Source organism: Panthera uncia, chromosome D1 (assembly GCF_023721935.1).
Source record: "Panthera uncia isolate 11264 chromosome D1, Puncia_PCG_1.0, whole genome shotgun sequence".
NCBI classification, from domain to species: Eukaryota; Metazoa; Chordata; class Mammalia; order Carnivora; family Felidae; genus Panthera; species Panthera uncia.
Window position 1 is genome coordinate 35,818,787 of NC_064808.1, and position 27,491 is coordinate 35,846,277.

The 27,491-nt window shown below is 36.0% G+C and overlaps 1 protein-coding gene across 1 annotated transcript in view; it reads right to left on the reverse strand.

Moving 5' to 3' along the window:
- Positions 1-352: 352 nt before the first annotated feature.
- Positions 353-27,491, reverse strand: part of ANO5 (anoctamin 5) — an 89,770-nt gene continuing 62,631 nt past the window's right edge. Inside the window, exons 12-21 of the mRNA XM_049649224.1 lie at positions 22,894-23,045; positions 20,641-20,715; positions 18,763-18,985; positions 16,900-17,069; positions 16,126-16,223; positions 12,518-12,648; positions 9,599-9,804; positions 7,072-7,250; positions 5,440-5,545; positions 353-2,482 (exon numbers count right to left, since the gene is read on the reverse strand). Coding sequence (XP_049505181.1) covers positions 2,261-2,482; positions 5,440-5,545; positions 7,072-7,250; positions 9,599-9,804; positions 12,518-12,648; positions 16,126-16,223; positions 16,900-17,069; positions 18,763-18,985; positions 20,641-20,715; positions 22,894-23,045 — 1,562 coding nt within the window. The 3' untranslated portion in view covers positions 353-2,260. The remainder of the gene's footprint in view (positions 2,483-5,439; positions 5,546-7,071; positions 7,251-9,598; positions 9,805-12,517; positions 12,649-16,125; positions 16,224-16,899; positions 17,070-18,762; positions 18,986-20,640; positions 20,716-22,893; positions 23,046-27,491) is intronic.

Below are 27,491 nucleotides of genomic sequence, written 5' to 3' on the forward strand. Positions count from 1 at the left end.
CTCAAGTGTTTCCTGGAACATTTCTGGAAAAAAAGAAAGTTTGGGTTTGACTGGATGATGAAAACATCAGCCATGCTGATAAATCTCAACCTACACTTGGTAGTCTCTAAATTCAGCCCTCCATTAATAACACAATGATTCTACCAATCATTGGAACTATTCACTTGTCTTCAAATGATTTCCTCTCTTGCTAGTTTCTCCATACATTCTAGAAACCTGACACTTGAGTTGATTTTGTTTTAAGATTGCAGTGTACAGATAATTTTATGAGTTTGATTTGTCTTTATTTAACACTCTCAATCTATAAATACTGTTAAGCCCTACAAACTAAAACTTATATCCAAGAAACCAATTTCCACACTCTTCCTTATTTTTATTAGCACCTGGAAGAAAGCAATATGTATGAGCTGTGCACAAGGGACAACACTGTAGTAACAAAGAGTTTGATTTCACAAGCCACAGATACTGCATCTGTGGCTTATTTCATAGTAACATTGACTGGTGTTCTCAAGCAAAAAATAGGTCTCCTCTTCATATGAAATCCTTTTTTCAATAATGAGATCATTTTAAATTACACAAAAATGTTTTTTATAAAATATACCCAGTGGATGCCAAATCATTACTGCCAATATTGGGGTAACTGTCTCATGGTTTTATAAAATTCATAATCCTCATTTCTAAATGCTTAATACTGAACACCAGTTAATACCACCTGCCATATACTTAATATTGGCAATTCTACAAAAATGTATTAGGATCAAATAATGAAATACTACCTAAAAAAAATCTTGTGATAAAGTTTCTCCTTTTGTATACAATTAAAAAAAACACCATTTTATTGGAACTGAAGTGTAATTTGAAGCTACGGACGCAAATAGTATATAACTGAACTGTATCTCTCACTCCATAATGTTAAAAATATGGATGAAGTATTTTTAAGAGAAAGAAGAACAGGTGTACATGTGCCATAGGCCTCCATATGAGAGAAATCATTCAGTTAATTTTTTCTCACTTAGCTATCAAATCCATCACCCCCTTCTTCCTTGGTTGATCTACTTTTGGTGTTAAACTCCGTGACTAATGTTAAATTGACAATTTCTCTAAAAGAAGCTAACATTTGAGATGTTACATCACATCAGATGAACAGCACAACCACTTCTTGTGTGTCAAAGGCATAGGGACAAGGCACTGAGCACTGTATGGAGCAATGAATGCATCAATAGGAAACAGTGTAAACCCATTAAAAGACTTGAGATCGCTTTAAACAGAGAGATCAAATTTCATAAACAACTTGTACCTAACTTATACAAAGAGCTAATGCTCAAACAGGTTTCATGATGCAAAATACACATTGTAGAAGAAAAATGATTTTTAAAAATTCAACGATTATTTTTAGATTAAGCTCAACAAATTAATCAATATTCATTGTCTTGTGTTTGTTAACTAGTAAGAAGACACATTTACTTCTCTACAATATCTTTCATTTACTTGAAGAACTGAAGCAACCTAACAACTTAATGCTGTTTTCCAGATAACAATCCACACTTGAAATTGCCGTTACCAAAATGTCGTCTTTAAAGAACTGAGATGTTAGACTTTTGCTGAAACCCAAATGTCCAGTCTCTTGAAAAATCAATTCTGCATTGACCTGGAAGGGCTATCTGGGATTCTGATGGAAGTTTACCTTATTCAGGATGATTTCAAGGACAAATCCCTGCCATGATATTTACTCAACGCATTTAATAAGTGAGTTTTCTTAAGTCGTTTAATTTGGGGGTTTCATTCACATGGTCGAAGATGGCAGGATATAGATGGCTCAGTAGGCCTCTTCACTTCTTTTCTCCATGTCCCAACATTTTTCTTGATGGGAAGAAGTTATAAAACAACCCAATAGGAGACCATGAAAATGTGCAGATGCACTGGAACATGATGGGATAGCCCAAGTCCGGTGTTTAATTCTAAACTGCAACATCCCATGATTTTCCACTATTCTGATTTGATATGCACTCTTAACAATCATTTCTAGAACTCCAGAAAACAATATCTGCAGAGGGCTCAGGCAAGGAAGCAGACAAGTGGTATTCTTCCAACCTCACAAAGTTGGCCTCTGTAAAAGGGTACAGAAAACTCTCAGTTAAAAAAGAAGAAGGAGGAGGAGGAGGCAGGGTGAAACTGACATGTGGCTTCTGGCCTCTGGCCTGAAAATCCACAGAAAATTGTGAAGCCTAACAGGCAACCAGTGGCTTGTTCATTATGTTGATTATACTGTTGATTTAGCCAGTTGTGTTTTGTTTTCCTGAATCAGGACTTCTTTGGCAAGTTCACTTGAATTAGCTCTCAAGTTCTCTTTTAATTTGTTAAGCTCAAAGTCATGGAGAATCTTGATAGTCATTAACTTTTCTCTCTTGATTCTCTCCAGAACATCTTTTGGAACATCAGGAATCATCCAGGCCAACAAAAATTTAACTAAAAACACAACGTGCTGGAGGAAAAATAAAAGAAAATCAAGGACATTAGAATTGTCAAATGTTCAGCAGGAAGTTCTTACAAACCACTTTAATCATTCAATAAACTGTGCTCAACACAGAAGTATGAGGAAAAGGCAAAAGATACGGTCGTTGTCCCAGAACTTTCCCAGAAAGACAAACCTTAAGCAAATGAATATATACTAAAATGTGTAATTATAGACATTTAAGTTGATCATGGTTATTGAATATACTTTTTTCTATACTCACTCCTGAAAACCCAATACATATTTGTAAAGGAATTTTGAAAAATGGTGTAACTCACAAAGACCAAAAAAAAAAAAAAAAAGGAGGAAACAGTAGGAATAGATTCCAGAGATGGAAGAAAGCTGGTGCTTAAACTTGCAATTGGTGATATGGTGATGGTAAAAACCAAGAAGACAAAAACCAACTTTATTTTAGATCTTCAATAAATATCAGGAAAGATGGTCTTATGAACTTGGAAAGCATGCATGTGGGTGGAGTTGAAAACAAGAGGACTAGCCAAAATTTGGTATAAGGAGGAGCAGGTGAATTTTCAGGACCTCTCTCCCACCTTCATCCAGGTACTACTTCTCTCCAACCTCACCCTGGCAGCAGTTGAGTAATTTACTTTCTGTAGAAATCAAAACAGAAAGCTGTGAACTCAGGAGCACCAGAGACACCAGAGAATGGAGAAGTGGCAGCATTCTGAAAACAGGGCAACTAAGTGAAATTCAGTGAATCCTACGATCCCTAGTCTTCTTCTGTCTTGCTCAGCTCTCGGAATACAGGTAGCCATAAAATAGCTCAACAGAAAAGAGTTCAGAGGATTTTTCTTTGGGGAGGGTAACCAGTCTGTGAAATTAGAATGGTTGATATCAAAATTTTGTAGGCTTCAAATGAAAAGGTCCCCCTCCCTAACTCGTCACCCTATAGTGAAACCCACCAAGTGACATTCTTCTTGTATGCACACAAAGCTTATAATCAGCTTTCATTTATTCACTCTTAAATATGAGCAGGTTGGCAAGAATCACCCATTATGTAAGAAAGTCTCTAATGTAAAAGAAAAAGTTTGAAACAGACAAATGGGAACTAAGAGGCAACAGAAATAATGAAGGAACAAAAGAACAGAACAAAAAGACAAAAAATAGGAGACCAACTACTTATAGGAGAGAAATAATAAGAATTTTAAAACAGAAAGCATAACACCTGAGTAACAGAAGTTCCAGAAAGACAGAACAGAGAAAAGAAAGAAAGAATAAAAAATAATAATAATACATACAAGCAAATTTTCTCACCCTGAAGGGTAAGTATGTTTTCAGATTTATAAAGTCCAGCAAAGTGTCCAGAAAAATGAATACTGTCCAATAACAAGAAGCTGTCTTGTAATGTTTCATAGAAGAGGACTAGTGGGAGAATCCTTAAAGCTTATTGATTTAATAAAAGATCAGAAACAAAGACTGGGGAATTGGAATGCTGACATTGAAGCTGACAGAAAATGGTGCAATGTCTCCAAAAATGTCAGGAATACCCGGGGTGCCTGGGTGGCTCAGTTGGTTAAGCAGTCACCTCTTGGTTTCGGCTCAGTCACAATCATGGTCATGAGATAGAGCCCCACGTCAGGCTTCATGGTGTGACAGCACAGCCTGCTTGGGATTCTCTCTCTCCCTCTTTCTCTGCACCTCCCATACGTGCGTGCTCTCTCTTTCTCTTTCTCAAATAATAAATAAATCTTTTAAAAAGTGTCAGGAATACCTAAATAAAGTTGGTTGAAAATTTTTCAGGGAACTAACTTTCAGTCTTCAATTCTATACCACTTAGTCATCTGTGTGGAAAGAAAAGAAATTTTCAATATTCAAGGTCTCAAAAATTGACCACCCATAATTTTCCTCAGAAAATTACTGAAAAATGTACTTCACCTAAATAAGCTAGTAAACCAAGAATGGGAGAAACATAGACTGCAGATAATGTAGCATATAGAATTCAATACAAGAGAAGGTGAAAAGAAGTCCCAGGATGATGGTGAGTCAGAGCTCACCAGATTAAAAACTGGTCATCAGAGCTGGATGATTAAAAACATTAATAAGAATAATAAACAAAACTCAAAAATGAAAAAAAATCCTGGTGCAAATGACCAGACTGAATGGTGAGCTAAACTGATGATGTAAAATATGGGAATGAAACAGTGATAAAGTCATAAAGAACTGAGAGAAAGAGAAGAAAAACATGGGGAGGGATACACATAAGACTGCTCTCTTTTTTATCATGTAGAATCTGTGTCTGCTTGCATTAGACTTGTGTGTTATTAGATTTCACAGCAGAGTGAAAAAGTGCCTCACCTTTATTTCTCTCTCTTATTGGCCTTCACATCTTATGATGTAGAACACTCAATATGTAACTTACCCAAATCCCCCCTCTGTATTTGTTCTCTTTGAACGCATGCCTTATATCCATAACAAGAATGGATAATCCACAAAGGGGGAAACATAATACAGTGGACAGAGCAGATGCTTGGGAGTGATATAGCTGGCAATGAAACTCAGCTCCAATATTAGCTGATTATCTTTAAAACCACTGCTAATTCTGCTGAGTCTCAGATTTATTTCTCAAGAGTCACTAATAAAGTCTAACTTACAGGGTTATTATTATAGTGTCTGGAATCACTATATAATAGAAACTCAGTAACATCAATGAGTTCTGTGTCCTTTTATCGACCTTGAGAGAAGAGGGCATATTTTTTCTTTTTTTCTTTTATGTCACCTTGATATCTTCAACAATAGTAGGTGAATAATAGGGCAACCCATTGTACTGAAAATATCCCTAAGTTGCTTTTTAGGACAACAAATACTTCCTTCAAAATAATTTCCTGAGATAATTTTTTGCTGAGCAGACACCTTTAGAAACCTGAAGGCAGAAGACAGACTAGCTGGAATGCAAGTTAAGAAAGGCTTACTTCCATAACAATGATGAAAGTCATCTTGGCAGCAAGGACGTGCCAGTACTGCATATTATGAAAATATTTCTGGTCATGATCAGGTGGATATCTGTAATCCCTGTACCTGAAAAACAGAAGTAAATGCCAAAAAAATTAGGTATGATTTCCAATGGAGACCTAGCATAAATTCTTACTATTTCTCTTAAGAGACATTTTTAACTGACTACAAAAGTCAAGTCATAGGAAGATAACTCCTGTTATGAAATGTTTCTTTTTAGCACAGATAAAAATCATGGCCACATATTACTTGTATCTAGTTTGGTGTAGCAGAAGACACAAGTGAAGCTTCTCACCTGACTTTCAAAGTCAAATTTCTCAAAAGAGTTACCAAAATGATGCTGTCTCTGTTCCCCCTCTTCCTACTCTTTAATGCAGTTCTATGCACCACTTCCCTGAAATGCATTGTCTCCTATCCTTAAACTGAAGAAACACGCTAATCCTCATCTTTTTTGATCTTTAGACGGTAGGACTTGACATTGTTGACCATTTCTATTTTTTGAAACTCTATTTTCTTTTGGCTTATTTGACACTGCATTGTTTTTGTTTTTGTTACTATTCTTCTGGACTTTTCTTAGTGCTCAACCTTGGGGGCTCATTGTTTTCTACAAAGTTGCTAGAGATTGATGTTCTTCAAAGATTTAGTCCAACTAGGAAGTGATGAAATGAAGAAAACTGACCCACATCTATGCTCTTAAACAGTATACTATGATTCCTCTATATGCAAATCTAAAATATAACAATGGTTTTGTCTACTGGTCTATCAACATTTTGCTGTTTCTTTGTTGGAATCCCAGATGAAGTAGCTGGCTTAAGGTTTAAGTTAAGTGGGGTGTGTGTGTGTGTGTGTGTGTGTGTGTGTGTGTGTGTATGTATACGTATATATATGTGTATATATATGTATATATTATATACATATATATGTATACGTTATATATATACACATATATATGTATATATACATATGTATACATATATACATATGTATACATATATATATATACATATATACATATGTATACATATATATTTATATATACATACATTTATGTCATATATATTTATTATATATAATCTTTAAGTCATAGGGTAAAAAGACCCTCACAGTACATGAGACACTGAATGTGGAAATACATTCACAAATCTAATTTCATGCTTCCTACACGGAAGAAACCCTTAAAGTGGGATGGATGGCGAACTTATCATATTTCTCCCTTTCTCACTCTCTTTTTAAGGACACATAGTTAAATTCAAGTAGGTTAAATGCATATATAATATGATCATGCTGTATGATCTATAGATACTACATTTTGGGACCAAGATGTATTTGTTGGTCAGAAGTCTTTCCAATAAATTTAAAAAATAAGAAACAATTCAAAATTGATATCTTTACCCATGATATTCTTTTACTTTTGGACATTCTACTTTTCCAAACCAGATTCATATGATGAGTGAATTCCAAAATTGACGCACTTTACCCAGGATTTTTATTGCCCCAAATAAATCCTTCACATTGTAAGACAGGAAGAAAATGGAGAATTTAAAAAATACATTTAAAAAGCAAAATTAAAAGCTAAGAACGTAAGAAGGAACCTGCAAGTGGTGAAGTCTCGTTTCTCCCAAGGTGCAGTGTGGTTTGGAAAATCAGCTATCAGGAATGTTGACAGGCTGTCATTGACATATCCTTTCATGGGTGCAGTGGCATCCTTTGAGTAGGCATAGTAGTAAACTAAACGGGGAATGATGTCCGAGGTAAATGCAACAATAAAAGCCTAAAGAACAAAGTAAGAGGGAGATTTTGAGCTAACAATTTCATTTTAAGAATATCTAATTTGCATATGTCTCAGTTCTATATGGATACAAATGATTAAAATGCCATTACAAATCATGTTAATAAATGAGTCTTTGGCCTAAAACGTGAAATAGGCCTTTTAAAGCATATGATTAGTATTCCAAGATTTCACAGCTAGAAAGTGGCTAAGGTGAAAAGTGAACCTAAATGCATCTAGCTCCAAAAACCATGCTCTTTCCACAATGCCTTGTTATTTCTTCCATTTATTTCACAGCATAGTTCTACTGTCCCTAACCAAATTCATTTGGCTGAATCAACTCTGTAAGCTAGGACAGTGTGCGTGCCTGCATCGGTGTGAGTTTGCACACATGTGTGCACTATTGGTGGCTGGTGGGAAGCAAAGGAGAGATAGAAGACCATGTGATGGTAAATTGCCCAAAGTTCAGGGTAATTAATCTTAGTATTTAATTCTATAGGAATGGTATTTTCCCATTCTTACCTAAGCTCTGGAATTCCTGTTTCTTTTAGGTTAGGTAAGTCCATTTAAAACCATCTGGCTCTGCCATCTACATTGTTAGTGTAGATGCTTAAAAAAACTTTAGTTAGTTAGTTAGTTAGTTAGCTAGTTACTTATGTTTATTTATTTTTGAGAGAGAGAGAGAGAGAGAGAGACAAAGCACAAGTGGAGGGCAAAGAGAGAGGGAGACACAAAATGTGAAGCAGGCTCCAGGCTCTGAGCTGTCAGCACAGAGCCTGATGTGGGGCTCGAATTCATGAACCAAGAGATCATGACCTGAGCCCAAGTCTGTCAACTGAGCCACCCAGGTGCCCCTAAAAACTTTTAATATTACTTCTATAGCTACTGGTCCATTCAGGTTTTCTACCACTTACTGAATAAACTTTGGCAGTTTTTATTTTCTAAAAAGGTGACAATTTCAAATAGATTTTATAATTTATTTGAATAAAGGCACATATATAACCATTTCACAATTTTCTTACCTGTATAACTTTTTTCTTGTTTGAGATTGTCAGAGTTTTATATGTCTTTTCAATGAACCAGCTCTTGATTCACATAGGAATTATATTGCTTTTTTAATTTATTTTCTATTTTGATTATTTCTGATTGCATCTCTATAAACTCTTTCCTATTACTTTTTGTTGATTAGTTTTATGTTTTTCTTTAGCTTCTGAATTTATGTGCTCAGCTTATGCTTTCAAGTCTTCTTTTTTAATAATAAAAGCATTCAGGGGTACCTGGGTGGCTCAGGCAGTTAAGTGTCTGACTCTTGACTTTGGCTCAGGTCATGGTCTCATGGTTCTAGAGACTGAGCCTGACATTGGGCTGCACACTGACAGCACAGAGTCTGCTTGGGATTCTCTCTTTCTTCCAATCTCTCTCTGCCCCTCCCCTGCTCACACACATATTCTTTCAATCTCTCTCTCTCAAAATAAACTTAAAAAAATAACAAAAGCATTTATTGCTATGAATTTTTCTGTAACTATAGTTTTAGCTAATTCCTATAGGGTTTCATTTTAATTAAGCTCTCTATAATTTGAATTTTGCCTCCATTTTATACAATAAAGTTTACTTGGGAGTGTGAATGTTAGGTAGATTTTTAAAAATTATCTTTATTATCGACTTCAATTTTTATAACATTATTATATACAAATAAGTGTTATAAAATTTCTGCTTTGGAGAATTTAGTTTCATTATCATTTAAAAAATGTTTTTAATGTTTATTTATTTTTGAGAGACAGAGTATGAGTGGGGGAAGGGCAGAGAGAGAAGGAGACAGAATATGAAGCAGGCTCCAGGCTCTGAGCTGTCAGCACAGAGCCCCATGCAGGGGTTGAACTTGCGAATCGTGAGATCATGACCTGAGCTGAAGTTGGAAACAACCGACTGGGCCACACAGGAGCCCCTCATTATCATTTTTTAATAAGTGCTCCATAAGCAAAACACATTAATGTTTTATATTCTCTATTTGTAGTAGACAACTCCTTGTATAATTAAGCTTTAATTGTGTTATTCAAATCTTTTATGCCATTACATATTTTCTGTCTACTCTGTCACATGTTATGAAACTATATCATGGTATTTTAAGGACAGTGGTTTTACAATTTTCTTTGTATTTCTAAGAGTTTGCATGTCATAAATTTCTCTATGTTGTTCAGTGCATAAAAGTGTGGGGATGGTTTATCATTATGGACTGTCACCATGATGAAAGCAACATAAATACATATTGAGTTAAGCATCATTCACATCTCCCCAACCCCAAGAAAACGAAATAAAATACGAAGCCGTCCAACCAAAATGGGTCCACTTACATTAGTTGCAACAGAAAGGACAGCCATTCCATAAAGAATGTCTTGCCAAACACCTATGCTATGAGCTTTAGCAGCTACCGGTCTCCTGTACTGAGTTGTAAGTTTCCAGGCATCTACTCGGATCTCTATAATATTATTCAAGAGAGCAAGAAGAGGAGCCAAAGGAAAAGAGGCCACAAATAATGTGACAAATCCAAATTGGATAACTGTAGGGAAAAAAAAATAGTGAAGTCATTATTATGAAAGAGAAAAAGGGGAACATTCTGCCCAACACCTCCAACTCCCTCCTTTTAGAGGGATCTACACCAGCAAAACCCTCCAGGCCTCTTTCCATCTGCCTACTCCTTCCTCCTCATTGGAAGCCTAGTGACTTGTTTGCTTACTAGAATAGAAAGGAGAAACTGAGCATGTACAACTCAGTTCTTTCCTGGCTGTTTCTTTTGACATCTGCTTCTCTGAAGAAAGCATCTCCTCTTGTCAGATAAGAGATTCTCTTTATTCTTTTTAAACATAGCCTTTTATTTTGGGCTATGTTTATGCCTATGCTGGCCCAGGCTTTACACTGGTATTGGCACATTAGTGGGGTAATCAAGTTTTTCTATCTTGCTAAATCTGTGAGATCAGGGATAAGGACTGATTCATTTATACGCTTCCAAGAGCCAGCATGTGTTGGGTATATAAACATACTCAGGGGCGCCTGGGTGGCGCAGTCGGTTAAGCGTCCGACTTCAGCCAGGTCACGATCTTGCAGTCTGTGAGTTCGAGCCCCGCGTCGGGCTCTGGGCTGATGGCTCGGAGCCTGGAGCCTGTTTCCGATTCTGTGTCTCCCTCTCTCTCTGCCCCTCCCCCGTTCACGCTCTGTCTCTCTCTGTCCCAAAAATAAATAAAAAACGTTGAAAAAAAATTAAAAAAAAAAAACATACTCAACTATAATAAGCCTTATGAATGAATACATTATTTAAGGTTGGTTAAGGTCCTGATCCTCTATACTATCTTGACATCTTTCTAAATAAATTTTATTCTCTTCTCTTTTCTAAGTCTTAAGACTTAGCATCTATGTAAGTTAGCTTCTCTTCCTATTTTTGTTTGCTTCCAACAACGATTAAGGTACAAGAATCCATTCAACTGGCAGTTTGGGCTTCCCGTGAGTGAAAAATGTAATAAGAGAACAGGAATGGCTTTCCACTAAAGGGAAAAAAAAAAAGACTCTTCTACGAGTCCTCTATTTTTAGATGAATCCCAAGTGTTTCTGAATTTCAACTTTTATCACAAAAAATTCTCAAAATAATCAGTCTTGCCATTTACTAAATCTACTGAACACCTCTACTGAACTAAGAGACAGAAAATTCAGAGGAAGTGTTATGTAGAAACAGCTTGAATTTTCTGGGTTCAAATCCCAGGTTTTTACCTAAAATCTTTCAGCCCATAACACAAATTATCCTATCCAAATTTCGGTATCCTCTAAAACAAAATGCAGTGAATAATGACTCCTCTGCAGAACGTTTCAAGATTAGGGATAATGTTCATTAAACAACCAGAATAAACTAACTCTTAGCTGTGTCTCAATAAATGGTAATTAATTTTCTTATGACACCTTGATTTCATTTTTTTTAAATTTCAGTGATAATCCCTAACGCATCTATGCACAAATGCATTTGATACTTACAAATTTAATTAAAAATTACAGCCTCATCACCCCTAAAGCAAGGACTGCCCAATTTTACAGTCAGCTATATGAAACAGACTTCTCTCAATTTGTCTTAAATTTACCTATTTCAACCCAGGTATCATGTGTATGTATCACAGTGGAGAATCAATAACAATTTCAGGTCATTTTTTCATTCTATCATTATGGGATTAGAGAGTAAGTGAAGAATATTATTCCACCAGAGAAGCAGAGAGGGTAACTTGAGAGGAAACACTCAGAGGTTAGAGTGGGAGAGAGCCAAAGCATAAGAGACTCTTAAAAACTGAGAACAAACTGAGGGCTGATGGGAGGTGGGAGGGAGGGGAGGGTGGGTGATGGGTATTGAGGAGGGCACCTGTTGGGATGAACACTGGGTGTTGTATGGAAACCAATTTGACAATAAACTTCATATATTTAAAAAAAAAGAGGGGAAACACTCAAGTAGACTTTATAAGTAGTCCTCAGCAATCATCCTTCCTAAAATTTCACCTCAAAATCTCTTCTCTGTTCAATCCTTAGCATTTTTATGCATTCTTGTATTCAATGTGAGCTTCCCTTGCACAACTGTTTTTAGCCTGCTTCTTTTCAGCCTGAAATAAAGAACTTACCTAAATGTATGCCAGACTCTGGAAACATCTTTCAACTTATTCTCTCTCTGGGCTGTCGGTGTGGCAAACAGGACAGCCATGCAAGCTAATCTGAGATAGGAATTTAAAATTTTTTTTTTTAACGTTTATTTATTTTTGAGACAGAGAGAGACAGAGCATGAACGGGGGAGGGTCAGAGAGAGCGGGAGACACAAAATTGGAAGCAGGCTCCAGGCTCCGAGCCATCAGCCCAGAGCCCGACGCAGGGCTCGAACTCATGGACTGCGAGATCGTGACCTGAGCCGAAGTCGGCCACTCAACCGACTAAGCCACCCAGGCGCCCCTGAGATAGGAATTTAAAAGTAATCCGTACTTTATGTGGTTCAACAATCTTAATGTTCAATTGATAGGAAAAACATCTCTACCATTGGTGTTTTGAAATTAAACTTCATTCTGCATTCTATTTGGTAAGGATATAAATACTGAACCAATCTTTTCCATATCCATCCATGTGTCTTTTAACCTACCATCCAATAATTTATTGGACACCTACCATGTGCAAGGCAGGAAGAAATATAAAGAGTTGGAAAAACACTTACTCTACTCAACCTGACTCTATGTTTCAAGACAGTGGTTAAAAATTACCTGTTTCTAAGTACTCATAGAACAGCCCAAGAGATCCAAAAGTTTCAAGGTCATGATCCTGCTCCCATCGACTGTATAGCTTTTCGGAATTGGTCCGAGCTTTTCGACGTCTCCACCAATTCAGAACCATACTGTTGGAAGTGATAAAAGTAAATACATGATTAGAATTTAAAAGTAAGGGGTCAGAGAATAAGGGGGTTAGATCTAGAAATTGGCAGTAAGACAGGGTAGGTAACTTAAGATCACAGAGCAAGGAGAGATGACTATAGCTAAAGTTGAAATAAAAATCTAGAGTTCTTTTCATAACACAGGCTGCGGTCAAAGTTCTTTATTGGGATGATAAAGAAAATAAGACAACCCTGACTCTCCCCTATGAAGATATATTTACTCAGAGACAGTTCTGTTAAAGAGCATGTGGACAAGAGGGTCACCATAGCACCTTTTTTTTTTTTCTATTTAATTTATTAACCTTTATGTTGTCATGAAGAATGCTCAAGGAAATGAGAAATTGGTTACAAGAGAAAATATATGACAAAGGAAACAAAGAGGCTTATCTAATATGTGAAAATAAATGCAATAATCCCAAACAAAATATTGCCTAACTAAATTCCATATTATTTACAAAATAATATATTATGATGTTAGATTACTTTAAGGAACAAAAGGGCTTTTTTATTAGAAAATCAATCAATGTAATAAGTCACATTAGCAGATTTAAGTAGAAAAAGATAAAATCACGTTGACAAATGCAGAAAAATTCATTTGATACATTTCAAGCACCTATTAAAACCTCTATATGACATAAAAGTAGGAAAAGAAGGAAATTACTTCAATTGGATCAAAAGCATCTACCAAAATCCTGGGGTGAACATCATCCTGAATAAGGGAAAGTCACAGCAAAGGAAACAACTAACAAACCAAAAGACAGCCTACTGAATAGGAGAGGATATGCATATGGCTTCTCTGATAAAGGGATAAAGATACGACAATATCTTTTTTATTTTTAAATGAGGTGTAAGGTCTACATTGTTCCAGCAGCTTCTTCAATGAACTGCTTTTGCACCTTTGTCAAAAATTAAATGGCTACATTTGCATGGATTTATTTCTGCAATCTCTACTCAGTTCCACTGATCCATACATGCATTCCTTCACCAATCTCACCATCTTGATTAATATAGTTTCATAATAATCCTTAAAATCGAGTGGGTGCAATTCTTCCAACTTTATTTTTTATCAGAATTGTTTGGCCTGTTTTAGTTCCTTTGCCCTCTATGTCAATTTTAGAATCTGCTTGTCTATAACTATAGAAATTCTGCTGATATTCTGATTGGAATAACAAATCTATATATCAATTTGGGGATAACTGGCGTCATTACTAATTTGAGTCTTCCAATCTGTGAGCACATTTCTCCCCAAATAATTTTTTTTCCACCAGGATCTGTAGTTTTCAGCATATAAATCCCATATATTTTAAAAATTTGTACCAGTTATTTCATTTTATTTTGGTGCTTACTCTTTCTGTACTGATCGATGATTTTTGCTTCCCATACTTTGATTTTGTGCTCTTTTCTTGCTCAACTACACCTTTCAGTAGTTCTTCCATTGAAGGTCTATAAATGTAAATTCTTGTTTTGATGTCTAAAAGTGTCTTTATTTCACCTGCACTTTATAAAACAGTTAAACTGGTTCTAGAAATCTAAGGTGTGCATTAATTTTACTCCAAATCTTGAAACGACTCTACCGTCCTCTGTATCCAGTGCTATGAGTAAAAAATCTGTTGTCAGTGTAGATGATACTCTTTTTTCTTCTGGAAGATTTTAAGATTGTTTACCTCTCATGTTCTGGAGTTCCACCATAGCATGTCTGGGTGTGAATTTAATTTTATTTATCTTACTTCATACTCCGAATTTGTTTTCATTTCTGAAACTCATGTTTTCCTTCAGTTTTGGAAAATTATCAGCAATTACCTAGTCAAAGAATTTTTCCCTCCCACCATTTACCCATTCTCTTTTTTCTGGAACTACTACTAAGTTGATGTGGAAGCCTCCTAATATAGTCTCCTGTCACTTTATTTTTTTAATCTCATTGCCACTCTATTGCCATTTGTATAACGTGGGAGTGTCTCAGTACTATTTTCCAATTCATTAATTCACTCTTCAATTGTGTCCAGTCTGCAATTGATGTCACCTATTGTACTCTTTATTTAAAGTACAATTTTTTTTTCATTTATGTATAATTGATTCTTTTTACTGTCAATTTATTTTTATTTCATTTATATGTTTTTATTTAAATTCTTTCCTGATCCTTCTAAATGACAGTATCACTTCCTTTTATGCTTTTAGGCTTTGCCAGAAGCTTCTAGCTAGAGTAAGTTCACTTTCTAAAACTTGATTTTGTTAGCAGTCTCTGTAGCATTAAATTTTATCATAAGTTATGGAATTTTGGTTTCTGTAGGTTTAATTTTACTTGTTTATTTTTTCTTTTACTTCCTTGTGTGTCTGTCTCCTTTCCTCTCTGTATTTATTCTCCTCTTGTGTTTGGTTTAGGGGTTATCCCCATTCTGCCCTCCAGATCTCAGTTTACAGCTAGGACTTAAAAGAGCAGCTTAGAGTTATTTCCCTGGGGCAATTGGGATGCAGTGCATCAAATACTGTTTGAAAAGATAAGTCTATGTTCTTCCTTTGTCAGCACATGAAATAGAACCCCAGGAGTGCTACAGAACTGTAGGGAGAAGTAGGAGCAGAAGGGGAGGGTGTTTTCAACTTTTTCATATAAGAAGTGAGAATAAACCCAATCCCTAACATCAAGTACAGTTACACTGGCCAAGCCCTAGTCCTAAGTGGGGCACTTTAGTCCACTTGACACTATAGGTGTTAACCTTGGCACTGTCATTTCCTAACTGGGAGACCTGCAAGATTACAGGCTTATGTTTCTTTCTCTTTTTATCCATGGAAATTTTCAACTTATATTTGAGATCAACTGTCATTCTGGTTTTCTCTTTTGATAATGTATTCATTATTGCTATGCTTTTGGACCAGGGAGCAATTCCTTCATATACTAAAACTTCATTCATGACCAATTTTTGTGCCTAAGTGTGTCCATGTCACAAAATTTATTTATTTATTTTGGGGGGGGGAGGGAGGGAAAAGAGAGAGGGAAAGAGAGAGAGCCCGACATAAGGCTTGAACTCATGAACCATGAAATCATGACCCGAGCAAAAATCAAGAGTGGGACACTTAACTGACTGAGCCACTCAGGTGCCCCTCACATGGATATTTTTAACAGAGTGTAACGTTTAGTAATCTTGAGAAATAATATGTGACATATAGAATAATATACAGAGGATACAATATTTAGATTTCCCAAATGAATCTCCACAGGAGAGAGGGATAATACCTTTCCCTCAACTTCACTCAAGCAATAAAAATCCATATTTAAAAGCCTGTGTTACCTAAATGCATTACTATTGATTAAAAGTGAGTTTTTGTTGTTGTTGTTGTTGACTTAAGCATTTGTTAACAAAGATACCATGATAATCAAAGAATTCCATCTTCTTCCAGAAGAAAGCTCTTATGGTTATTTAGGAAAAACTTGTAAGTCATACATACGGATAAATGGCTTCTTTAATGTTTCCAAAGATCTGTTTCCCAGTCATTATGATGGTCAACTGGGTTGTCAATTCTATTAGACAGCCTCCAGGATCACACTAGTCAGAGGCAAGAAGAAAAAAGAGTGAATGATGAAAGATAGACTTTGGGAAAAAAAAAAAAAAAAAAAAAAAAATCTCAAACCAAAAGACTACAACCTAAAGATTTTAATGGGAATGGATATTAAAGGGGTATAAAGAGATATTTAGCTCAACAGTTTCAAGCATGTTCATTAACCAGTTATGAGATAGCTGCATTAGATTCAGATTTCTGGTCTTACTCTTAGAAGATTCTTTATATATTTATATCTGAATCTTTATATTTGAATTGGGGCTGGAAGTTGTTATTTTCTCCACATGATTTAGATACACAACCATGTATGGAAACCACCTACTGGTCTAACTCTGTAACCCATGGTGGAGCCATTTCTGCTATACTTGTGGAACACTGTCATTCATCCTTTGCAGGAAATCTTCAGGAATATAAAACATACTTATCCCATTTTATAGCTCATATTTACTACTAAACAATAGGTACAATATCACTTCTTGCCCAAAAGGAATTGGAAAGTCTATCAGATGACAGGATTGTGAGACCAATACTTTCTGTGGAGAGAGTTGGTGTCTTAGACTTCTCTTCAATCCTGATAAAATCTGAGTTAGTGCTGGACACACAAAAAGTATGTAGTTAATTATTGAGTTACTAAAGCCACAAACCTCTCAAGAGAATCCCTACCTCTTCACTTCTCCACACATTAAACAAATATGTGTATTTTCCGGGATAGCCCACGAACTTCCCTTTAAAGAAAGCTACGTAGAAGCAGGACGAGTAAAAATTTACAAACTGAAACAGGAACATTTTCAAGGTAAGACTGCTCTCATATTCCTGGTAAGTTCGAGGAATTTCTGTTAAGAAATAAAACACCAAGGTTAAATTATGTGCCTTCCTGTTTCTCTTTAAATTCTGTATTCCCTGGTTCAAGTCATATTATTAGTCACATTATTCAGAGAACCTGTTGAAATGTGACCCACTCTTCATTCTAACAGACCAATATCAAGATTTGTGCTCGGCTTTCTTTTTTTTTTTTTAATTTTTTTTTTAACACTTATTTATTTTTGAGGCAGAGAGAGACAGAGCATGAACAGGGGAGGGTCAGAGAGAGAGGGAGACACAGAATCTGAAGCAGGCTCCAGGCTTCGAGCTGTCAGCACAGAGCCCGACACAGGGCTCGAACTCATGGACCGTGAGATCATGACCTGGGCCAAAGTTGACACTTAACCGACTGAGCCACCCAGGCACCCCTTGTGTTCAGCTTTCTATCAGAGACTTTGTATTAATCTAATCACTGGAGAAGCCTAGGAAGCAGTCATTACTTTATTTAGATGGGTAAAATACTTGCCTGGAATCACACAGTCAGCATATGGCATTTAAACCCTTATCAGAACGGCGAGCATAAGCCCCCTTATATATCATATATCCTGAATTCCAAAGATATATAAATATAAAATTCCCTTCACACCACAGAGAAGCATCAGTAGGTGTAAAAGAGTCAGAGAGCATGTTTTTCTGAGCTGATTATCTCCCAACAGGATGAGCTGTTCCAGCCAAATTGGTGACAGCTTCAATAATACTGAAATAGTAACATATATTATTCTAAAGACACAGATAATTCCTCTGCATTGCTAAAAAATCTCTAATATGAACACAAGTAATTTTTCTCACTGAAAACTGATTTTTTAGATGCTTTGTTTTTAAGTGCTATCTGCTAGATATTTTGTTGTTGTTATTAGCAGAAAAAAAGCAGTAAAATTGAGAAAGAACTACAAATTTGAGGATAGCATTTAATTAAAGTTGCTTCCTAGTGCGTACTCCGGTGCTCGGTGAATACTGTGCTCTTTCTGGTTATTGCTGCGCACAGTGATGGTGTCCTGACTTAGAGGAGGGAGCTGAGTGCACAGGGGAAAAGCTGAGGTCTGGAGAGGGATCTCCGATCTCATTTCCAACTTGCTGGGGGGCAAGACCAGAAACAACTGTGCTCTGTACTCCTCTTCTGGACTAAATCTCCATTTCACCTGTGACGCCTTTACCATCCCTCATGGTTGTGGGAGAACTTTTAATCATTTAAAAGGAGAATAATCCAGGATCTAAGACACGGCAACTGAAAAGAAAAGCACTACGTGTAAGATTTACTCAGGAAAAGCCGACTGTTCTGTTTTTCCTACAATGGTTTTCAAAATCAAATACCTTCTAAAAACCATACACAGGAAATAAAAATTACCTGTGTCTTGAGGAAAGTGAGGATTTTACTTAAAATTCAACTAGCCCCCTCAAGGGAGGATTAAGACAAAAATACTCAAAAAAGATCTACAGAGTCCTAATTCTTCTGTCTAGTTCTTTTTCTCGCTTTCACTACATTGGGCCTAAATAGACTTTTGGGGGTTCTGAGTACCAGCCTATGCATCTACCTGTAGAACAAAATTGCTTTAGAACTTTAAAAACTGCCTTAAATATGAACACCCCAGGGGATGATCCACAGTGGATATATACCACTGGCGGGAATGCTTTTTCAGTGTTACACAGATGATCTGGCCAGCTTACCCATTTTTGTAATCCACGCAGATATCTTTTCATAAAAGAAATTCAAGATCAAGATGACGATAAAGTTTAAGCAGGATCCACTGAGTGATGTAGTTATCTGGGGAGTGAGGAAACTTTTGACATGCTTAAAGGATGCTTCACTTTCCATAAAGCTAGCAAATGTAGCAAAGACTGACAGGCGGTACACAATCACAGCTACCATACAGGCAATGACAAGAGCCATCTGGAAATGGGAAAGAAGGAATCGGTCACTGGGTCTCTGCATCTCTGCAATGTGTACACATCTGAAACATAACTAGTCTCTTCATCTCGTCATGTTAAGGTTAGTGCCTCTGACATGGAAAGCAGACCAAGCCAGGCTCTCTCACAACAGGTGGCAGTAAAAGAACACTGCCAAGGAGAAAGGGCTGGAGATAAGACAGGACCTACAGTAGCAGCAGTTGGGGGAGCCTAAAACAGAAAAGTAGCCATTGCTCATCTTTTAGGCCCATCCTCTACCAAGCACTAGAAAACTATCCAGAAGACAAAATCCTGCCCACGGCCTTACTTATTCTTAAATGATTCTTGAGTTAAAAATGTCTTGTTTTGTTTTGTTTTTGCCTTTTTTTTTTTAAAGATTATAAGAAAAAACAAAGATGCCAGGGACTATTTGTACAAGGCTCACAAAGCCTAAAATACATCTGGCCCCTTGACAGAAAACATTTGCCAACCTCTGCTCCAAACAGGTGGTGTGAAAACCATGTGCCTTCCCAAGAAGAACACAGTTACAGATTCTATTTCATTACCCCTCAGAGTGTTGCCATCAGTGGTCTGATATGCCTGGTCATTGAGATATTTGTATAGATTCTGCATAAATTTTAAACACTTCCCATATTGGAAAAACAGAAAGATGTAGGGATGCCTTTATCTCAATGATCGGAAAATTTGATTTTGAAAATTGAGGGACTGAATCAAGTTGAATGAGTACTAGAAATAAAGGTTAGAACAATCTTTCTGAGACCATATTCTATATTATTTCTTAAGTAGTGCCCTGAATTGATTATTGCCCCCTCCATTTACTCTATCATTTCTCCTCAGTGACTGTTATATCATCTAAGAAAACATACATTTAAAACAGAAAAATCAATTCCTTTAACTAGAAATGTTAAAATATTATGGGATAATATGCACCGGTAAGGTTAAACTATAATCTACAGCTGCTAATTATTTATATTTCAACGATGCTAAACTCTCAGGGGGTAACATTGCTTCTTTTCCTAAAGTTAAAGGCCAACTGTAAGAGGGCACAGATTTGGAGAGTGGAGGGCAGGAAATAAATTGTGGTGATGGAGGAATGAATCTATTAGTTCAAAAGCATGGAGAAAACCTGACTCCCTCACAATGGGATATGCTAATTAAATTTTTCAAACAGAAGTAATACTTTCTTCTATTTATTTCAGCAAGAAAATAAATTTCAATAGTATATGCTTTTTGTTTGCATTTTGTGTAGCTATATTAAGTGGAGATAAAGATAAATTAATGATTAAAACCAAAACACTAACCAAAGAGTCTGCAGACTATAAGTTTGTTATACTGTTGAGGTTTCAAGTTATCACCTAATTAATGAAGTGCTAGGAGAGGGGGAAAGACAGTTTCTGAGATGAAGCCTCGCTGTCTCCCCCCAGCTCTTTTCCCAAGGTTCAATTATTCCCAAGGTTCAATTATGGCACCTCCACATAGATCACACTTTATTTTATATAGAAGCTGTATTCGAGATAAAAGGACTGGGGATGGGGAGGAAGGAGAGGGACTCAAGAGTCACTGCAGATGAAACTGCTAGAATAATCTTCCTACGACTGCATGTCAATGACATGAGAGCAGTTGTAAAAGAATGCTCACCCATAACGTCACCGTAGCTCCTGATAAAAAATACCATGGAAGGCGACTATATAGAGGCATGTAAGGTTCCATCTCCTGTAATTTAGAAGAAATCACAGCAACATCAAAATCTACCCACGAAGTTGGGACTCCAAAAAGCAGTCAAAACCACAAAATCCAGTGAAAGTAGAAACCTCCCCCAGAGAATCCGCTACAGCTCATGGGAAGCTACATTCTAGCATTGGTTCCTTCCCTTTAAGTAGAAGCCTTCTACTACTCTTAGTTGACAGATTTTATACATAATATGAGCCACAATGGATACACACTATTTCCTCAGTGTTGAAATGGAGTGATATTCAGGCCTGACAAGTCTGAGGGCTGCTGTTTAATTTGAAATGCTTTAATGATATTACAGTTTTATTCTAACTGAATTCAATCAAACTGCATCGCTCCCTAATTGCTATGTATGATATTAAACAGGGTGCCTTCTTTACACTTAACAGGATTCTGTTTTTCCACACAGTTCACGGGCCCAGTCTTTTCTACCTTCATGTTTTTAAGTTATTAATGGAAGATATTAATTATATCAGCTGAAAATTCTCTCCTATATCAAGAGGTAGTTAGATCTTATCCAAAAAAAATACTGCCATGTAGTAAAAGAATAGCTGTCAGCAGAAATCTAAATTTTGTAATCCTATCTAAAGGATAGGATTTTTAGGGAGGATTTTTACACCTTAAGGATTTTTAGGGAAGACTGAATGCAAACAGAACTCAACAGGCAAAATAGCCCTCCAAGTGCTCTACTGAAACCCCAGATGTGTGTGCATGTGTACATGTAGGTGACTATGTACATGTGTGTGCATGTGTGTCCAATACATTTGCGTCTGTGTATGCATATTTGTTTGTGCCCATGTGTGTGTCCATGCATACAAATATGTGTTCCCAGTACAGACTCAAATGTGAGGGTTCTGGTTGTACTTAACCACTGAAGCACTGCAAGTGAGTAAAAAATCCCTTGGTTTCAAAACCATTAAAGTGGGTGATTCACAGTGGATCAATCCACACTGTTTTTCAGCTGGTTTCAAATGTAAATAAACATTCAGTACATATTGTTTTTATGTCAGTAATTTTAGGCCTGCTTTTAGTTTTTTTACACCATGAAATAGGAACAGATACACTTCATGTCATTAGGACAATGTCTCTTTTAATATATTTTCTTAATGTCATACAGCCATCCAAGTTGTTAATGTATTTTCTGAGGTGTTTTTCCCCTTTGCTCAATTACCGAATTTTTTGCAATGTCTCAATAAAAGTTAATAAGTGTTTTGTGAATGCCTAAACTGTGAAAATAATTTTGAGTATTATACCACAAGAATAGTGTCCTGAACAAAGTAGGAAAATCTACTTTTCTGGTTGTGTTAGAGACATATTCTATTCACCTTTAACAGCATCAAGCAACGCAGTGATTATAGATTATGGAAAGGTAGGGATGCTAAGAATATGCAGCCAGGAGTCTGGTCTTTGAAGGCAAAATACCTTCTATTTTCCCATTAAAAAAAAAAAAAAAGAATTACCAAGAAGTCAAATTACTCAGTCAGCAACATACAGGTGATTTGCCAGTTAAGGATCCCCAAATCTAGACTTTACTGCCTAAACACTACTGCAATGATCTTCCCATTATGATAAATTGAAAAGGACTAGATGAATACAATGTGGTCTAATAAAACAATCACTCATAAGTCCACTATCTTATTACAATACTATTTAAATTTTTGCATATTAACTTAGTATCATATCCATGTGTATATATATACCATATATATATATACACATATACATATATACATGTAATGTACACATATATATATACATATATATATATATATATATATATATATATATGCCCACACAGCAGACACATTATTTTCCATTTTCCTTTTACATCATTTATTACAAACCCATGCTATTTCATGACACGATGCCTTGTATTTGCTGCAAAATAATCTAGTTGCAGGGAGGAGCAAGTGTAAATGAATCAAGATTGTCCGCGAATTAATATGAATTGAAGCTGGGTGATGGGTCCATCCTGGGGTTCATTATGCTTGTCTATCTACCTTTTTTTTTGTATATATTTGAAATACATATTAGAAACAACTAAAGAAGTTTATAAGATTTATATGTTGGAGAATATTTTAAAGGCAAATTAAAATATGCGTAATTATTTGGGAGGTATGTCCATTGAGATACGCTGCCCATTTCAGTTTCCTAATCTACCTTAGTTACTGCATTTATTTTCCTGTGTTTACACATAGCTTCAAATTCAGGTCTCAGCTGAAGCTGCTGCTGTTCCTCTTCAAAGTCCACCAGGTCCCACTCATATTCCATTCTGGCTTGTCGCTGTTTCCAAAACTCCAAAAACAATGTGACTGTAGGCAAAGAAATGTATAAGAACAAATATAATCAAGAGATAGGGAAATCAAGTGAATAAAAAAAGAACCCGGTGCTTTTCTCTACTTTAAAAAACCATTTTGGTTGAATGATGGCTCTCTGTCACTACTCTAATGACAAAATTATAGAATTACAAATGTTGTCTTAATACTATGTAGAAACACTGAAACAACTCCTATATAAAAATCCAAGTTAATTTCTTAGCAATCCCTGCAAGGAAGAAGAAAATTCAGGCACATTACTCTCTCTTCATTCAGATAATCTGAAAGAATGTTTAAACTTAACCTTTTATTAACACCTAGACTTTGTTTGCAAGCTTTTTACTGAAATCATTCAATGTACATATGTATGTATAATTTTAATAAACTTTCAATTGAACCATAACATATTTACAGAAAAGTACATATAACACAACTGTACAATTTAAAGAATTTTCACAAAATAAACACTCTCGTGGAATCAGCAACTGTATCAAAAGGTAGAACATGACCAGCACCCCAGAAACACTCCCTTATGACTCTTCTAAGACGTAAGTGTAATATCCTGGCTTCTAATATTATAGGATAGTTTGGCCTGTCTTTGAACTTTACATAAATCGTGTCATACACCATACACAGGTAGTTTTTGTGTTAGGTTTTGTTTTGGTTCAACTTTGCTTGTAAACTCAACCTATATTGCTGTGTGCAGCAAAAGTTCACTTATTTTCATTGCTACATAGTATTGCATTATGTGATAAATCACAGTTTTGTTTATTATTGGGTTCATGGACATTTGTGCTACTGCCAGGTTTTTTGCCATTACAGCATTGCTGTGAATATTCTTGCACGTGTCTTTTGGTGGGCATATATCTAAGAATGGAATACTAACACAATATTAACTTATAATTTTATCACCTGTGAAAAATTCAAATTTTAATGTTTATCTGACTCATTCCCTACCTTTTAAATAATTATAGGGAATTATGAATTCTATCTGTACATCTTTACAGTCTTAATTATATCTTCCCTTAAGTATCCTTATAATCATCTAACTGATCTCTCTGCTTCCGATATCCCTTTTTTTCAATATAAATATATCCCCTGACTACTAAAGAGTTTTATTTGTTTATTTGCTCATGTATACATTCATTTATGTATTTTTTCCTCATTTTTAAAAAAAAAATTATTTTATCGTAAGAACACTTAACCTGCTTAACAAATTTTAAGTCTACAATACCTTTATGTTGACTATAAGCACAATGTCATACAGCAGATTTCTAGGGCTTTTTTATCTTACTTAACAGAGACTATATGTCCATTGATTAGTTACTCCCCTTTTCCCTCACCTTTCTTAACTTCCAACAACCTCCATTCCACTCTCTAATTCCATAAATTTGATTATTTTAGATATTTCATGTAAATGGGATCATTAAGGATTTCTCTGTCTGTGACTGGCATGTTACACTGACCATAATGTCTTTAAGGTTCATCCATGTTGTCACATATTGCAGAATTCCCTTCTTTTCAAGGGTGAATTGTATATCATATGTATATATCAACAGTGTGTGTGTGTGTCTGTTTCTGTATGTGTGTGTGTGTGTGTGTGTATGGTGTACATATATACCACAGTTTCTTTGTCTATCCATCAATGGACAATTAGGTAGTTTCTAAATCTTGCTTATTATGGCTAGTGCTGCAATAAACATAGGAGTGCCAACATCTCAAGATCCTGATTTCAAAGATGTGGAATAAATACTCATAAAGTGATATTGCTGGATCATATAGTTCTATTTTTAGTTTTTTTGAGGAATTTCCATACTGTTTTCCAGCTGCACCATTTAGCATTCCCACTAACAATGTACAAAAATTCATTAGAATTCTCCACATCCTCACCAGCTCTTGTCTTTTGTTGTTTTGGTATCAGCCATCCTGACAGGTGTAAGATGATATCTCATTGTGGTTTTGATTTACATTTCCCTGGTAACTAGTTACACTAAGAATGTTTTTCATATACCTGTTGGCCATTTATATATATTCTTTGGAGAATGTCTATTTGAGTCCTTTGTCCATTTTTTAATAAGGTTATTAGGGTTTTCTTTTTGTTTTGTTTTTTTGTTTTTGTTTTTTTTGCTATTGAGTTGCAGGAGTTCCTTATGTATTTTTGGACATTAACCACTTAGCAGATAAATGATTTGCAAATATTTTCTGCCATTCCATGGGTTGTCTTTTCACTCTGCTGTTTTCTGTGCTGCAAGAAACTTTTTAGCTGATGTGGTCAAACTTGTTTTTGGTTTTTGTTCCCTGACCTTTGATGTTATGCCCAGGAAATCAATGCCAAGACCAATGTAATGAAGTTTTCCCTTATATTTTCTTCTAGGAGTTTTATATAGTTTCAGGTTCTACATTTAGGATTTTACACAATGCTGAGGTGATTGAGTATAGGATAAAGACTCAATTTCACTCTTTTGCATGTGGATGTCCAGATTTCTCAGCACCATTTGCTGAAGAGATTATTCCTTCCCCATTGTGTATTCTTGGAACTCTTGTTGAAGATTAGTTAACGATATATGTTGATTTCTGAACTTTATTCTGTTCCACTGGTCTGTATATCTGTCTTTATGCCAGTGCCATACTGATTTGATTATTGTTTCTTTGCAATATATTTTGAAATCAAGAAGTCTGATGTCTCCAGCTTTGTTCTTCCTCAAGATTTACCTGGCTATTTCAAGACTTTTGTGATCCCAGGGGCACCTGGGTGGCTCAGTCAGGCAAGCATCTGACTCTTTAATTTCAGCAGGTCGGTCAAGCATCTGACTCTTAATTTTTGCTCAGGTCATGATCTCACAGTTTATGGGATCCATGGGATCCAGCGCCATCCTGCGCTGCATGCTGACAATACAGAGCCCAACTGTGATTGTCTCTCTCTCTCTCTCTCTGCCCCTCCTCTGTTCTCCCCCTCTTTCCTTCAAAATAAATAAATAGAAACTTCTTTAAAAACTAAAAAAGGGGAGGGCTCCTGGGTGGCTCAGTTGGATAAGTGTCTGACTTTGGCTTAGGTCATGATCTCGCGGTTCATGAGTTCAAGCCCCACGTCAGGCTCTGTGCTGACAGCTAAGAGCCTGGACCCTGCTTTGGATTCTGTGTCTCCCCCTCTCTGTTCCTCCCCCACTTGCTCTCTCTCTCTCTCTCTCTCTCAAAAATAAATAGAGATTAAAAAAATTAAAAAAAAAACTTTTGTCATTTCATGTGAATTTTTTCAGTTGTTTTTCCTATTTCTGGTAAAAAAAATGTCACTGGGACTTTGATAGAGATCATATTGAATATTTAGGTCACTTTGGGTAGTATAGAAAAATTAATAATATTAAGTCTTCCAATCCATTAGTATGGGATGGCTTAATATATTATTCCTCCAGGGGCACCTGGGTGGCTCAGTCAGTTAGGCATCTGACTTTGGCTCAGGTCATGATCTCATGGTTTATGGGTTCAAGCCCCATGTTGGGCTCTGTGCTGATAGCTCAAAGCCTGGAGCCTGCTTCGGATTCTGTGTCTCCCTCTCTCTCTGCTCCTCCCCCACTCACACTCTGTCTCTCTCTCTCTTTCTCTCAAAAATAAATAAACATTAAAAAAATTTATATTATTCCTCCAAATATTTAGAAGTATAATATTGCTTGCTTTGCATTGATTTCAGTTTCCATGGGTTAGTTACATAACACCAGTCCCCCAACATGACTCAAATTTCAGGTACCACATTATATTAACTATGAACTGTTGCATAAAGTACAAATTTTTCTGTTAGTTCCTCAAACCACAAATCACTATATAAATAGCAGACGTGTATCATGATTAGTGACCAATCACATCACTTTAAATGCCGCTGGTGTTTGAACGCTGCATATTTGTTAGTCAATTAATGTGCAGACAGCAAAGCATGTCTTTGTGTTTCCTCCTTGCCTTCCACGTGGCATTTTACAAAAATGGGTATTAAAAAATAGAACTGATGAACAAAGATGTAAGTACATCAAACAAATGGAAAATGAAAACAAAACGTAAATGGAGTTATGGAAGAATAGAAGACTGAGAATATTGACATTGTTGCCATTTGAGAGACTCTGTACATATACAACCAGAGGAACTTAGCAAAGGCAAATCTGCTGACATAAATGAAGAAAGCAGTTGTGAGGAAGAGGGATGTCCCATAGGAAACGGTGTTGGCAAAAACTTCAGCTTAAAGGAACTCTCGGTGATAGTTCATTACAATGAAAACACAGAGGGTAAGTTAATGCTCACACCAGAATGTTCTATCCTTGGGATACCTTTGCCACTTGTTTTCCCTTTCAAAATCCTATTTAAAAAAATCCAAATCAAATTTCAGGCCTTCTATAAAAGTTATCTCAATTCCTCTAGTCAAGAAGTAATTCCTTCCTCCTCTGTACTTCTTCAGCACTT